At 32.9% G+C, this 16,714-nt stretch overlaps 1 protein-coding gene across 1 annotated transcript; it reads right to left on the bottom strand.

Annotated features, from left to right (window-relative positions):
• Positions 1–12,278, bottom strand: LOC148823542 (regulator of G protein signaling 5-like). The gene is made up of 5 exons (XM_088927144.1): positions 12,140–12,278; positions 9,312–9,425; positions 5,815–5,876; positions 2,911–3,077; positions 1–2,466 (listed from the first exon to the last, which is right to left on the bottom strand). The coding sequence occupies exons 1-5, from the start codon at positions 12,181–12,183 to the stop codon at positions 2,305–2,307; spliced, it is 549 nt and encodes a 182-aa protein (XP_088783270.1). The 5' UTR covers positions 12,184–12,278; the 3' UTR covers positions 1–2,304.
• Between the last annotated feature and the right edge of the window lie 4,436 nt (positions 12,279–16,714).

The following is a 16,714-nucleotide window of genomic DNA, read 5'->3' as shown; positions in this document are numbered from 1 at the left end:
TGTATTGATGCATTTTTATATTGTTGACTACAAAAGTTACATGCACATATGAAGTCATATACTGTATGAAATGTGTAGTATTGATTCAATATGTCCTTATTTACTATTTTTCTCATTTTGGGCACAAACAATTTCAGAACAAAAAATGAAATGTGTTCAATCTTAGACATTTTAGGTTGAAATCTGTAAGTTTTCTGTTTCGCAATTAGCATAATATCTGATACCTAATACCCGAAATAATGTTATATTCTTAGTAATTATATTGGTATTCAAATTCTAATCTGTGCCACAGATCTTTTTTTAATTTTGAACAAATGAGGGTTCGTCAAGTTTAAGGTTTAAGATAATAACTGTAATGATAAACTTCTGTTGAGCAGTATCTAATTTAATTTGTTTTTTTTACCAGCAAATAAGGACATTATTGATGACAATACTACAGTATATAAATTAAGTATAATAAAATCAATAACTAAAAATTAAAAACATGCATATCAAATTAAATTTCATACATATAGCAGGTTAACATACAGTAAAATTATATGTGGTTAATATTATAACATGGATATAGATTTTAAAAAACAGGACAGATTTAAGACCATTATATATAATTGTAAAGGGTACAGATTGTGAATATGTGAATTAAGTAAACCATATTATAACTGTATCATAGGTGAACTATGAAAGGATCAATCAATGCAACAGTGTAAAAGTAGACAAGACAAATATGTTTGCACTTTCTTTTGAAAATGTATGTTTAGATAATCTGTGCAATAGGTAAGACATTAAATGTAAAGTAGAAGCAACAATGAATCCTACCCTGCTAATTTCCATGAAGATTTTTTTTATTGTTTCAATATTATGGTGAGCAATACAGTAATATATTTCTATGTAGCAAGTATGTGTTGTCAAAATGATTCACCACAAAGTTGATTCTAACAATTGTAGGAACGTAGCGGGAGTTGTCATAGCTAAATCTAGATAGAACAATTTTAGATTCATCCTTATTTGGATAAACCATCCTTCTGAAAAACAAATACTTCTTACAGTTTTATTTAGTTCCACTCATTTTCATTATTCCCATCATATCAACTTGCTCTGCAGTGATGTTGTTGTAGGAAAACCACTTAAACCCACTTTATATACAGTATATATCTATAATGTTCCCAGGCATTGTATCCTATCACATGAGAAATTTCCAGTTTAAGATGTTGTGCTGGAGTGTTCCTACCAATTTAGATGTTTATTGTTTTGCTTTCTTACATTTTAAGACTGTTATGATTTTCCAAGAGATTGTTCATATTTTTAAGGTCATTGTGATTAAAGCATTATTGTTGGATTCAGTTTAGGTCAAAAAAGGTCAGTTTTCCTGCATCCTACACGCTGATTCTCACATGAGTTTTTTGTTGTATATTTTAAAAATATGAACTGGAATGTATTTTGCGACAACTGCCGTATTTCCATTTTATTGAAATAAAAAAAAATGCACAAATCCAAAATGTAGGGATGCATGTATAATACAGGCTCAACAAACATTAAGTGCTTTTCAACTGGGAAACGTTTTGCACAAATTTTCAGTGTAAAAATGTGAAAAGGGGAATCGCTTTCAAATACTACTAATGCTTCAATAGAGTAATATATAAAAGGCATACATTACACCAGTTTACTACATAACATAAAAGGGAAGAAAAACTACAGTGAAGACAAAATTTAAACTGAACTGACAGCTTTACAGTTGGTGCATTGGCATATTTGAGGCTGTGCAAAGCTATTTCGGAAACAATAATATTTAATAGAACAATGTTGGAAATTATTACTAAGACCGACACATGTTTACAATAGCATGGGTGGAGATACACCATTAAATGAGGGATGAACCAATTTGTTACAATAACATCTAAAATGGAAATTTTCTATTTATTTTTGACATCTCCAATTGAAACATTACCGAATTGTTTTGTAAAAAATACCAGTTTATCTTAGCAAATGTTACAATATAATTGATGGTGTATAACATTGTATCTTTACTTTCATGTGACCCTGATGTTTATGGTTTTTAGAATGTATGGACAGTATAACTAATGTCCATACTGCACATAAAAACCTAGCACATGTTAAACTTCCTCATCCTAAATGAAGAGCTTGATAGAAAAATTGCGATTGTGCGACACACAAAGAAGCAAACTAGTTACTGTGCTCCTGTTAAGTTACTTTACTGTAAATAAAGGATTTGAAGATGATTCATCAGAACATATTGGATCGTGCTATTATAGTAACCAGAATGCTTTGCACAGCCTCTATCCACAGTTACTTGATCAGTTCTTGATATTGCTCTGACCGCAAAAACCTGGCAAATGAGTCCTTCTCCATCAGAGCATGGATCCTTTTCTGGGCAAGATCAAAAGCAGAAGGTGATACTTCCACGAGATTCTTCATAGTCACCTCCTTGGTGAAGTGATCGATGTTAACCTATTGATAAGAAGGTGATGAATAAACTTTGGAATTAGTTTTGCTTTGCTTGATAAGAAGCCAAAACAACTGGGTGTACTAACATGCCACAAATGAGTTTAGCTTCTCAAAAAAAATGTGAGCTTCCTGTGGCATAACGTCCTTTCTATCTCTAAGAACATAAGAATAATATGAGATCAGAAGAGTTACAAACAAGGGGAAAATATTTGACCTGTCAAGCTCATTTCTTGAAAGAAACCAGGATATCTGCTTCAATATCATGGATTGGTAGATTGTTCCATTCTTTCACAACCCCCTGGGTAAGGAAGTGCCTGATGTTCTCAGGATTTAAATGTACTTTTAAATATTTAGCAGGTCTGCTAGCTAGTTAAATAGTTAACACATAGTACTGTACATCATCTTAAAAAGATACATAGCACAGTATCCTCATTTCACATCACAAACCTCTTTAGGAGCTTCTGTTTGAATGAACTCCTCATAGATCTTTTTAGCTTTGGTGGCAAGCTTAGTAGGGGATTTGGTCTTCTTGAAGTCCTCACATGCCATCCAGAACTCAATATTCTCCTCACTGAATTCAGACCTCAGGAAGCTCCTGAAAGTGACCAGACCATCTGAAATAAAAACACATGTCAAAACTTTCTGAGTTTATAATAAAGGAGTTAAGAATCAGATGAGAAGAATTAAATCTCCCAATTACAATTAATGAAGAATCTCATCTTTTCCATATGTTGAAGCTACAGTATGTTACTGCAATGGAATCATGGCATTAAAGACAAGGTCTTCTAGACTTCTAGACAGTGGTCTTGCATCTATTGCAGGTTTCATGCATTTTCCATTAAAGGCAATGAGCTAAAAAAGTCAAGAAGTATTAACAGTTTCTATCAATAATGTATAAAAATTGATGTAACCCTTAACTGACTCTAAAGTATAGTATGTGCTGAAAGTAAAGGATTTATAAATAAATATTGGAAAATATAAACATATATAAAGTTTCTTCAAAGTTACTACTGTTTCTTTTTCTTTAAAAATTGAATTGCTCATCAAGTTGCCTAAAATCCAGAGCCCCACTTTATTGGCATATTAAAACATTTTATTTCAATCCATTAACCAAATAAGGAGTTTGATCATTTTGTTGTATATAATGTCAAATGAAATATATTGGGTGTTTGCAGATGTTTTCCTCAAGGCAAATTATATTGCGAATTAAAAGTCAACTTTAAGAAATTACCTCAGGTCAAAGCAAAATCTTAAACCCTCCCACAGATTGCAAAGTCCAAACTCAAAACATGATGGCTGCTTTCTGTTGCCAGAGGCATATTGCATCTAACAAGTAGAATGCAGCATCAAGTGCTACATTTAGAATTTATGACTTGGAGAAACTTTGAAGTTCTGGTTCAATTTAGGCCGTGGTAGTTAATCAACTAATTTAGACACACAAAGTATAATGAAATGCAATATAATGAGCATTGAGCAATGAGTCATGTTGTGCTCATGACTCTTGATGCAAGAATAATAGCTCTCCAAATTTCAACCTTGTGCTGAGGATCATGGCTATAATTGTTAGTGTAGGGAGAGACTAATTAACCTACCAGTAACCCACCTACAGTCTGTGGATTATGGAAGGAAACAGGTAGTAACCAACACAAACATTGGGAGAACATATAACTTTAATCCACATTTAACAGTTAATCCAACATGAAATTAAATTATCTCAAGAGTCCTCTGGAGCTCAAGAGAATTTCTCACATATTCTTTCTACCACATAGCACTTTTGCAGACCAGCTGAGCTTCAATGAGTCTTGCTTTGAATCAAAATAGCAGTGTTGAAACTTTCATGATAACACTTTCTTCCATATTCATTAAACACATTTAAAGAAGTTCTTGCTGCTGGTATGAACTCAGTGTTTTCAAATATACATATTTTCCTATATACATGCAGGATGGAGCATTGAGAAGCTTGAGGTAATCAGTAAGTCTGAAAAATGTAGACAACATTTTAAAGCCACAAAATTCCTTGCAAACAAGAAGGACCAAAAACTAATGCAATTCAAAATTTAGTGTTACTAGCATCACAACTAAGAAGAAAGCTCCATATAATTATATCAAGGCTTGTAAGGAAGATCACTGATTTCTAGTACATATGTGATGTTTGCTACTGCTCACATGTATCATATGTACATTGCAGGTAACAGACTGTACTCATTTGGGTACGTTGGTTGATGTTTAACATGTTTAAATTAAACGAATAACATTACATACAGTATGATGTACAATCTTCACTAGGCACAATATAATCATTCTTTACTACAACCAGCTATTATGATTTTATGCTTTTTTCTCAGTGATTTTGCTACTAAAATAAATATGCAGTAAATGTACTTAGAATCTCAGAATATAGTGTAATTATATTATAATACAACAAACTGATTGTAAATGTACTCAATTACAGTGCTCTACAGATTTATAGCCCAATGTACAGTAATAGGAACAAAAAACAAGACATACTGAACACAAAGATTCATGATCTGGGTGGTATCTCTCTTAAACAAAAAATTTAAAATTCTATACTGCAATGTTGATAGGATTTCACAGAATGAACTCATAATTTTCATAAATAAAGTACAGTTTCATAAATAAATGTCAGAGGAGGATTTAAAAAATACTGACTATTGGAGTGTGAGAATAAACATGACTGTCGTGTTTTCTGGAATTCAAGTGTTTATTATAAATATTACTTTGCTCTGTGCATTGCTAGTATGATTACAGTATAATATTTTTAGATTTAAGTAGTTTAAGTAAGACACATTAACCATTCCACAAATCATGTTGTTATATAATGATTCCTGTAACATCAATGGTATGAATAAATATGGAGGGTACTGTATACTGTATATATATATATTCTCCTAATATTCTAAAATCCTTACAGGTTTAAATGGTCTGTTTGTTTTACAGAAAATGTACACAGACTAGATAGTTTGCACACATAAAGAAAGAGCCATTGATCTACCTGATTTTACATTCCCAGGATTTCCCAAACAGCTATAAACAAAATTGTTATTAATGTTAAAAGAGCATCACCCTTTTATAAACTATGCTGGTCAAGCAAAATATTTTTAAAAGCAGGCTCTCAGTACCATTTGTTTATCAAAGCAGGTGTATTAAGTTTCACATTTTCCACTGAGTACAGAGAGGCATTGAAGTTTCATATACAGTATACTCAGCACAGCACAAGTGATCTTCATTAGATCACTTAGACATAAATCTAATTGAAGTAAATTACATTTAATCTAAAGCATGTTTTATGAATCCTGTACATCTCAAAATGTTCTTGATATTTTAACTTACAGCTGTTAGACAAAACTTTGTCCAAGGATTCACGCCACTGTACTGCTTCTTCAGGGGATGGCCTACAAAATAAGTCAAAACTGTAAAAATCATGTACAAATCTGTGCTTAGAGGCATACTGTTTGGAACAGAAGCCTATCCCACCTTAGTGGAAATTGAGGACAGGGTCAATGCTATACTGTAACTGAACAATATTGATCATTCTAAGTTATTAACATGCAAAGGAACAGCTAAAGGTAAATTCCACACAAAAAAGTAGAAATAACACAACATTTTGGCTGTGAAACCTCACCAAGTGCAATTATTACAACATACGTTGTTTCCTAACTTTTTTTTTGCTTTCTGAAACTTGTGATGGAGTAAACCTGTTAATGATTGTTGTAATCATAACTTTTGCCATAAAAACTTCAGACTAATTTGATAATTGTCCTACTTGGTGTATGAGAGATTGTCACATGCCTTCCATTGAAAAATCAATATTGAGATCCACAGCCTGAAATGCTACAGTTAAAGTTAAAATTGTTTGATTATTTATTTCTGCTTCTATTGCTGTAATACTGTATATAACTCTTTCTATTCATTGTTAAGTCCTCAAGCCTAAACCACCAAGATAGGTAAGTAGAAGCATGGTAAAACATGATGTTCAACACTTTATCAAAGAAACAACATGAAACAATAGGCAACAGCTCAATCTACTAAGGTCTACAAAACCAGATCTGTTTCTTCATCACCTTGCTAAAAACAGAAGGTAAAGGTATTAATAGCAGTATGAGGGTCAACAGGGTAGGTAGATTTGATTGACTGCATGTAGAAATCAAGAATGTGTCTGAAAGATTAATTCTCCACTACACTGCCTCATTGAGTTATGATGTTAGATGTTAAATGTAACTTCTTACAGGATACAATGTCCCTATTTGGACAATCCTGCAGTCTGTTTATGTATTACACATACACGCAGTCTCATTTTTTATTTTGTATTTATTTTTAAAAATAATTTATTTATTCATTTTTTTGGTGTTAGATATAATTTACCAGTTGGTTATAAAAAACAATTATTTGATTTTGTAAAAGCCAAGTGAAAATGAATGTACAGTTGCTTCCATTTAATAAATTGTGATTTGGCACTAGTTATTTGTGTGGTCAGGGCAATAGTCAATCACAACAGTGTAGAACTGGTATAATTGGTTTACCAGGCCATCTGTTGTACTTTAATTTGACTGTGTCTTTAATCCAAATAGAATTATGCTTTTAAAGACAAGTCCACTCAAAAGATGGACAAACAGCCTTGAGTGATAAACAGTGCATTAAAATAGGCAGGATGAAGGGCTCTGTGACCCTTACATTAATTTATGTCAGTTGTCATTTACATGAGAGGAAGCGGTATTCTTTTGTTCTTTATTGTAAGAGAAACACAGTGTTCCTTTTTGAAAATCTACCTGTTGCTTTGAAGATTATCAATACTTCAGTATAAAACTAGCAAAATATAGCCTAGGCTGGGGGAGGTCTCCTTTAGCTCCTGGGGCTGGTTCCCTGTTGCATTACACTGGAGACCCAGGTTTGCGCCCCAGGTGTTGCGGGACGAAACGGGCCGCAGCGGTCACGAGCCCGTGCGGAACTGTGGCGGTCACAATAGCCGTTCCAAAATCCCAAATTTCTTCTTTTTGAACCATTTTATCGTAGATTTCCTTGTGCATCCACTTTCGGTTCAGCTTTAACTATCAGACAGATGGTCTCAGTTTTATTTCGAGAATATTCTATATTAGTGTGGAATTCATGGTATACTCAATGACAGCAGGGTGTCAGGGTCCTGAGGCAGAAAAGCAGGTCCACACCATCACCCTGCCAACACTGTGCTTGATGGTTGGTATGAGTTTCTTCTGGTCAAAGACATTTTTGGTTTTTGACCAATATGACATTTTGCATTATGGCCTAACAACTCCACTTTTGACTCACCTATCCAGAGCACAGTCCTGTTTCTCATTCCAATGCTGTGTTGCAAACTTAAGCTATGCAGAAATGGTCTTCTTGAAGAGCAGGGCTCTCCTCCAGTCTATCCTTCCATGAAAACCATTTTTAATCAGTCCATTACTGATGTTGAACTCATGAACTCTGACATTTACCATAGCGAGAGAGGCCTGTTAAACCTTAAAATCCTTCTAATAGCATCATTCAGTTGATCTTGGAGAGAATTTGTTAGGATGGCCACTCCTGGGTATATTGGCAGTGGTCTTGAATTTTCTTTCTTAACCTGGAATAATGGACTTCATATTGTTAGGCAATGGCTTTGTAACCCTTCTCAGACTGATAAGCAGCAACAGTTCTTGGAACCTGAATTAATAGGCCCCTACATTATTCCATTTCAGCCACCAAAACAATGTTATTCCCTTACACAGACCAGAGTGAGCCTTCTTTAGTTGTTCCTTTAAATGCAAGGTCTGCAATTTACAAAGGAAGTGAACCACTCCACCAAGTTCTTAGAGGAATGTGCAACACTTATTGGCTATTGTATCTATTTTCCAGCTGACATGAAAACCTTTGCTTTTTTTCTGTTCCTCTCTGGCACGCATGTGTTTATGTCTATGTCTTCTATTCCCCCAGGTCAGTATGAGGATGTGTATGCTTCATAATGATGGATTAAACAAACAGGAAAGACAAATGTTTTGACAGAGTAAAAGTATTCAGTAGGAAAAAAAGGTCATTAAAACCGTGTAAAATTTTGCATCTTCTGATTACACAAACCTGTAATCACAGGAAGAAGTTACTGTAACTATATTACACTCATACTAACTATATATCAGATTAGAGGTCATTAGTCTAAAGCTGTGGCCTGAAACACATAGAGATTACTTGACTTGCCTTATTGAATAGGATGCCAGTTCAATAGAGTGACAAAGTGCTGGTAACTATTTGTATGGTTGGTAGACTGGAGCAAAATGTTTTGCTTAATCATTTTTCTTGATTAAGCATTGATTAAGGTTAAGCATAGCAGGAACCTACAACTACCAGTATTTAGTGAGTTACATAGTTACTATGTTTGATTTGTTTGAGTTACATACTGTAGTGCTTTCTTCCCATGAATGGCAGAATTCATTTATTGTGACTCCAATCAATTCATTATGTTACAATACATTAAATCCAAAAATTTATGGATTATAACAATCACAATTTTTATATTAATGTGGTACCTTCTTTGTCGTAGAGTGAAATGGAAGAACCAGGTCACACCTGAAGAAGGCTCAACAGCTGAAATGTTGAGCTCCTCCATTATTTTTTCCAGCATGGAATCAACCTTTAATTATTCCTTTGCAACCAATACATGCAGATCAATCTTCCTACTTGAAAAACTTTCACTCTATTTTTAAATGCAAATAATAAACTCCCATATATGATACACATTGTCTGTGGCTGCCATGGTATTTCTGTACAACTTAATCCTTTTTACTTAAACACTCTTTATTTTATTTTTTTAAAAAACTTTACACATCTTAATGACTTACTTTTGAGGCTTATCCGGCTTCTTCTCTGGCTTTTCCGGGTAGGGGATAATAAGGTCAATAGCATTCTCTGGCTTTTGAAGCAGAGTTCCCAATTTAATCTTGATCTCCTTAGCCCTTAAAAAAGATTTACATTATTTACATTATTTACTTTTATTACAAGAAAACATATTTTAAGTGTAAAAGAAGCTTTTGTTTAAAGTATTTCAAGAGTTTTGAAACACACTTAGTTAATAACTTTTGCTTGTCCTTTCCTTGTTTGCAAGTGCTTTAAAATACTCTACATTATTTTTCTGGGAGTGTGCTTCAAGGAATTTTTTAGGAACAAAAATGAATTAAGGCACAGTCTTGAGACAGAATCTGAACTGGTGAAATGTAATCTAAATTGTAAATGAATTATTACAAAAAGTACCTAACATGGTTTGGAATTTTCAAATAAAAACCACTGGGAGAATGTACATAATTTAACAGAATTATTGTTCTTATACACACAGTGTCATGACATTTGGTTTAATAAGACTATAGCAAGACTACTACTAAATAAGTAAAAAATAGGTTAATATCATAAAATGAAGTAAGTTATAAGTTCTGTAATATCGGTTATGCTAGGCTAAATGGTTAAGATCTTATGCTGTTTGAATAAGAGAAATTTGGTAACATTAGAGATAAAATTAAAAGAATTAAAAATAATTTTAATATTTACATTCCTCCAAAATTCCCAATACACACAACATGAATTTCAAAACAATGTACATTATGATTCTAAATCTGAAAATATGAAATAAACCAGTTATAATGAACTAAGTCACAGAAACATGTACAGTACCTGTACATTCTCTTACGTAATATAGGATGTATCTGTTTATATAATTTTCTAAGATTTAGAATAGACAACTCCTTTAAATGTTTTGCTTAGGTACCTTCTTCTGGAAAGCATCGAATTGACCTCTTAAAGGCAAAATATCCCGTAGGCCTTTTCCTTATATGTACAATACAAAACATAATGCCATGCATGTAAAATGTTAACAAAATATCAGCCAACATCTGTGGAAAGCAGAGAGGTAGAAGGACTTCACACTTTAAAAGGATGTATTTGAAAGGATAAGGAATGATAAAAAATATATAAACACCCAAATAATGACATTTCTTAATCATTCTTAAATCTTAAATCATTTATCATTTAAATCAAATGCTAACAAACATTCTTTTCGTCTTTTAAACATCTAACTAAGCAGCAACATATTGATTGACACTACAGATTGCTACTTCTGTAATATCCTGCTTTTTGCATATGTCAAATAGCATTTTTTTGGCTTTTGTCATCATGACTGGAATTAAAAATAGCTTTTTTGGCAAGGATCTTACGATTTAAGCAGACAAAGATTGATGATGTGCCACTGAGTCATGTACCCGTACTGTATATGTACACTTCTAACTGAATTTCTTGTCGGGTGGTTTCTGACCTATGACATACAGTACAGTACTGCCTGATGCGTTTGTGCTCACCTCTGTGAGATGAATTAATGATAAAGGCACCATGCAAAGAATGACAGCTGAAATGCAACTGACAACAAAAAATAAGCAACAGGTTCACAAAGCCTTTAGCAGGTATAACATGGAAACAAAAGGTGTGAATAAATGATGTGATTACATAAGACAAAAACTGTCATTACATTGTCAGTATGCTTAAGACAAATGTATACCCCTATGGCTTTCATTGAGATGTAGGGACCATTTGTTGTTGAGTTATGAGGAGAAACATGGTGAAGTGCAAAAAATAATATTAATGAACAGTTGTTTGAGAGGTTTAAAACAAAAAAAATGTGAAGACAGATTTTCAAGTAAAGGCCAATGATCCTTTTGTATGAAACTTACAGAACTGTCTAGAGAGAAAACTATTTTTTAAAAGTTCTATGTGCTGTACATGTAAATAAGGCCTGAAAATGTTGAAACATACTGTATGAACCAATGTCACCTCTCTAAACATCTGAGTTACACATAGGTTTTTAAAGTTTTACAGAACAATACAGGTATATTAATATTATCAGTTCTATGTTCAATCACCTTAGTTTTAGTCAAAGCAGAGGAATACTTTTGATCCATTGAAGTTACAAAAACATTCCAACCAAACATAAATCATTTCTCAAAATGCACATTTGGATAAAAAGCAGCCATGTTAAATTTTATGTGACATTAAACATTGAAAACAAAATCATTTTTTATTGTCCATTTAAGGAAAGATAAGTGTACATCTCTCTTCTGCTTGTTATTTCACTATCATTCTGGTAAAAGGTGAATGAGAATAATGAGTGATACAAGATGTACTTCAAAATACACAGTTACATTTTTTGTTGCTGAGAATATTCCATTTAATTTTATTTATGCAAATAAGCAGATTAGAAACAATAGTAATGAACATCATTAGGTTTATCCAAGATTCCAAGACAAAATATATATTTGACAACTATTATTTTCTTATTGAATTGCTAGTTGTTCTATGCACAAGTTCCCAGAGGAATGGTTATGGATTAATCTATTTCTAGGTTTGCCATTTTTATCCATATTGCCGTGGATGTGCACAATTGATAGTTTAGAAAGAGAAAGTATTCACTGAATCTCAGTCTATGATAAACAATATCCATATCAATCTAAGAAGAAAAATATAGAGAAAGATAAATAAATTTACATTTAATATTGATGCTAACTTTTATTGTGATGTCCTGGGTAGTGTTTTATAATATAAGTAAGACATTTGTGCATAGACAAGTAATCACAAGTTAAATTATATTTTTAAAAAAATATACAGTAAAAAAAGTCAATTTATTTCTCACCTCTCCAGACATGTTTGGGGCAAGGCTGCTAATCCTTTACACATTTTCTTAAGTTTTCACCTTTGAGAGTTACAAGGTCTGTCCACAACTATTACTCCTAGAACAGCCTTTTCTTTTTTGCTGTTGTCTTTCAGCACTTGAGTTTTATACAGCTAGCTTGCTGGCCTAAGGCCAGGGCCTCAGCCAATCATATTGACTCATTTAATTACAGACAAAGGAACACATACATACTTAGGAAAGATTAGGTTTGCAAGCGTCAGATCACTGACATCATCGCGGATGCTTTCCAACACCCTTTTAAACATTAGAGACCACTCTTACTCCAGTCATTTGTTCTTTGACCCCTGTAACTAATGAACTTCCAATCTATTTACACTTGCAGTTCTTTTTGTTTTTATTTTTTTTTTCACATTCCTTTAAGAGACTATAGAAATTCACCAAGTTTGGATTGAAGAACCTAATAGTTCTTGTATTACATGTGTTTCTTTATGTGTAACATATGTTCACGTGGACTTAAACCAGACATTGTTAAGGCTTAATACAGTATATAGTCTTTTACTGTATTTGTATACTTGAAACATAATGTTGCCTGTGTCTTGCTGATCATCATAGCAATGATAGCAATGTTGATTGATACAATTGTGAGCCCAGTATTTATTTATAATAAAGGTATTTATTGTGGATTTATATCAGTGAGTAATGCCTCTGACTCCAGCAACTAGCTGACAGATTGCAAGGTAAAGTGGAAAATAAATAAATTGTTCTCTTAGGTTGCACAGCACAGTTTGAAAAATAGGTAGTCCTTTGTTTAGGCTGAAAAAGTACATCGTAATGAATGGTGCACGAACACAAATACTGTGTTTTGGAATGAGTGGCAAAGAGGACATACTTTATTCGCGGTATCTTTATACAGAGAAAGCACATCTGTTTGCATTTCAGAATCTGTCTTCTGACAAACTAAGGAAATGTTTGGAAACAGAATATTTGGAAGTGTACACAAAGTTATGATATAATACAATATAAATGGAGAAAGTCTTAGGGTGCAATATATGTCTATAATGTGTCTGAGTTGTCATCATCACAGTCAGCACATACTAAGTGTAACATCTGTACATCTTTAGACTGTGATGTTGATGTACGCAAGCTCTTCTCAGGGGAGAAATACCATCTGTTGTTTAATAGAAGTGGAAACACACCATATATATATATATCGGAATTCTAATAAAACAATTCTGGAATGTAAGTATAAATGATAATATGTCCTAATAAAGTAATTATATCAGGACTTCAGTAATTTCATTTTCCTTACTTACATACAGTACCTCCATATGTTTATAAAATTGTTCATTCCTTTTCTAATTTAGTTTTCTATTAATAACAAAATTAGGACTTTTTTTCTAAAATATTTACTGAACTCTTTGTGTATTACCTGTTTACTAAGATGTACTACTGTATGTACAAATAAAAATAACTAAACTTACCACTGACCAATATTGGATTAATAATTAAGAAGTTTAAAACCACTGGAACAGTATCTTGTCCCCATGCACAGTTTGTGAGACAAAAATAATCCAAGAACCACAGCTGGAGAATTGCTGCTTATGCAGAAAAAGAACATCATACATACTGTAACATATGATGGTGGATCTTTCATGTTATGGGGCAGTTTTGCTTCCACTGATCCCAGGGCCTTTGTAAAGCTCATTGGCATCATGAAGTCTACTTACCAGGATATTTTAGTCAAAAACCTGGCTGAAGTGGATATTCTGGCAACAGAGTGACCCAAAGGAAACATCGCAATCCACAAGGAAACGGTTAATTCAACATCATTTAATTGATATAAACATTTTGCAACGTCCATTTCAGTATCCACACTCCATTGAGAACCTGTGGTGTTTTGATGAAGAGGGCAGTCAATAAGTGCAGCCTGAAGGCTATCAAGGATCTGGAAAGAGTGATGGTATAATATCCCTCCCAATGTGTTCTTCAGTCTCATAAAACATTATAGAAAAAGGTTAGGTGCTGTTATCCTTTCAAGGAGAAGGTGCACAACATACAAAACAGGGGTGCCACTAATTGGGGCACTTAATTTCTTTGGAAATAAGTTTATAATTTGTGAATTGTGTAATTTTGGTTGATTCTATTGAATAATCATTAAAAAAGTAACATACAGTTTATTCCACATAAATTGTAAATATGTGTACATAAAGTGTAAAATTACACTATAGCTAATTACTGTGCTGTTTGTATTATACAGCTTTTTTTTGCTTTTTATTAAGGGTGCCAATAATTTGTGAGGTGACTGTAAGTACAAATGCACTAAACATGGATAAGTACAAAAGAAGACAGTTTACTTGTGTTTAGTTTCACTTCGAGACAGGGGCACAAATTAGATAGGGCTGCTTGAAATGAGCAGTGATACCCAAGAGCATGAGTTTCCCATGTGCTTCTAAGTGGGTGCATGTAGAATGTCATGACATAGAGTTCAGTTTCGTTATCCTCATTAAACCATGTTCTTTATTACGTAAGTGATTCCGAGAAAAGGAACTAGTGGCTGGACAAAAAAGCTTTGATGACAGTGTCTCTGTATGTTTGAAGCATAAGGGAAAATAAATTAATAGGCATCCACTTACAGTAAAACTGATGTGAAAAAAGATTTTATAAACATTCTATACCATATTCAATGTCTCGAACAATAGCAGTAATGCTTTTTGTAATAACCACAGTTTGTAATCACTATGTTGTCTAATGTTTGAAATTTGTCTTGCACAAACACCATAGAAGATGATTGCTTTATCTATAGTTAAATTACTTAAAATGTTTAATTCATGGTTATAATTTATTTTATGAACAAGTGGTCTGTACACTTCTTTGACTTTGGTTACAAAGTTTAAAATGCATAATCATTGTGCAGTTGCATTTAAAATGACTTTTGTTAAAATAAGAGGAGTCTGGATTTCAGTGATGGGACTCAAAAGAATCACACAAAGTAAATTACATGAAGGATTCTACACAATATTTGTGAGCAATATGCTGTGGTAAGATCGGATTACAAGAGAGCAGAATGTGAGGCCTAATCAGCAGGAACAATCTTTTGTTATCTTTGCTTTCCATAATGCCAGTTCCCTCATTTTGTCCTTCTCTCTTGTTCTCGTCTGTCACTGTTGTTAAATAACTCAAACTAAAACTATCCCGTTTGTGTCTGATCTAAAGTAAAAAAAAAAAGATTCCAAGTTTGTTGCTTTGCACAAGAATGTTTAACAAAAAATAAATAAATATATTCAATATTTTTTCTGAGCAAGGTGGTCTGCAGTCTGATGAGAAAGATATTTTTTAATATTTTGAAGAAATACTGGACTTTGGGTTAATTTGGCTAACTCCAGAATAGCACAGGTATTATTGTACTTCAATTATATTATTACTAAAATATTGTTAACCCAATCAGCGTGTAGTTATTACATATACAGTAACAAGTCTTATTATGTTGTATGGAATATTTTTTTCACAAACTTTTAATGCAAGATCCTTTTTTATACAGTACATTCAGAAATTTTGTGTAATGCTTCCTACTCTGTTTCTGTCTTAAAACAATAGGTGTTATGAGATAACTCTGAATTCTTTACGAACTACAGTATGTCCTCACCAAAACAACTGCACATTTCCTGGATATTTTCTATCTATTTCCTGGGCTTTTGAGGAGTACTGCAGATAACTGGAAGTAGTTGTTCATCATGCCAAAGTATAACTCATTTAAGTTTAAACAGTAACACATGTACTGAACCTCTAGAATTTCTGCATTTCTACACAGTTGCTCCAGGTGTATCTTTTAATCACGATGGATGAAATGTGGATTTTTTTTTTACATTTAAAGCACAAACTATTCCAACCAAAACTTAACATAAAATATTTTGGGTAAACCACGGCACATTCATTTTAGGTAAAGAAAATATAAAGTATAAAATATAGATACAGTATATAATGTATATTGACTGATCTCTCATGTTGAAGTGTTTATTATTAGCTGGTTAGGAAACAAATGCTGAGTCAAAGCCTTTCATTTTGGAATGTCATTTTGATACCTCCCATTCATCGAAAACAATGCCGGAACAGCTAGATAAAGAAAAATAAAGCAAACTACCTGCAAGAGAAACAGCCTATTCCTTTTGTTCTGTTTTTTACATTTCAATAGTACTGTACCGGAAATTGCAAACATTGCATTTAAAAGCCTTTTGATTTTATTGGAGCTTTTGTGCAATCATAAAACATTTAAGCTCGGAAGACAGAATGCAGATGCAGTATTAATAGAAAGAACTTCATGCAAAGCACCAACAGCAGACTAAACTTAAATGTATTGTGAAAAGATGTTTACTTAAGAAACCCAGTGATGGCTTACATAATGTAAATAAAATAAAATAACTCAGTAAATTGCCTGCTGAAAGCATGGTTTAAAATGGTTCAAGATTCAGGCAATTATTACATGACAATGTTTTCTATAAGGCCTAAGGGCAAAGTCACTTTTTCCATTTTGTTTTTGTTATTTTATCTATTGGACATCTCCTAGGAGTGTGGTACACC

Source organism: Atractosteus spatula, chromosome 11 (assembly GCF_055471065.1).
Source record: "Atractosteus spatula isolate fAtrSpa1 chromosome 11, fAtrSpa1.hap1, whole genome shotgun sequence".
Taxonomy (NCBI): Eukaryota; Metazoa; Chordata; class Actinopteri; order Semionotiformes; family Lepisosteidae; genus Atractosteus; species Atractosteus spatula.
The sequence above is the reverse complement of the archived record's forward strand: the minus strand, read 5'-3'. Positions and strand labels throughout refer to the sequence as shown.

What these genes read in the sequence shown, in the direction of transcription:
- LOC148823542 (XM_088927144.1), bottom strand. Translation starts at nt 12,183, where the DNA reads ATGTGTAAAGGATTAGCAGCCTTGCCCCAAACATGTCTGGAGAG. An exon ending in CAAAGTTTTGTCTAACAGCT is followed by an intron (nt 3,078 to 5,814) that starts GTAAGTTAAAAT and finishes TTTTTATTTCAG; the next exon opens with ATGGTCTGGTCACTTTCAGG. An exon ending in AAACAGAAGCTCCTAAAGAG is followed by an intron (nt 2,467 to 2,910) that starts GTTTGTGATGTG and finishes TCTTATCAATAG; the next exon opens with GTTAACATCGATCACTTCAC.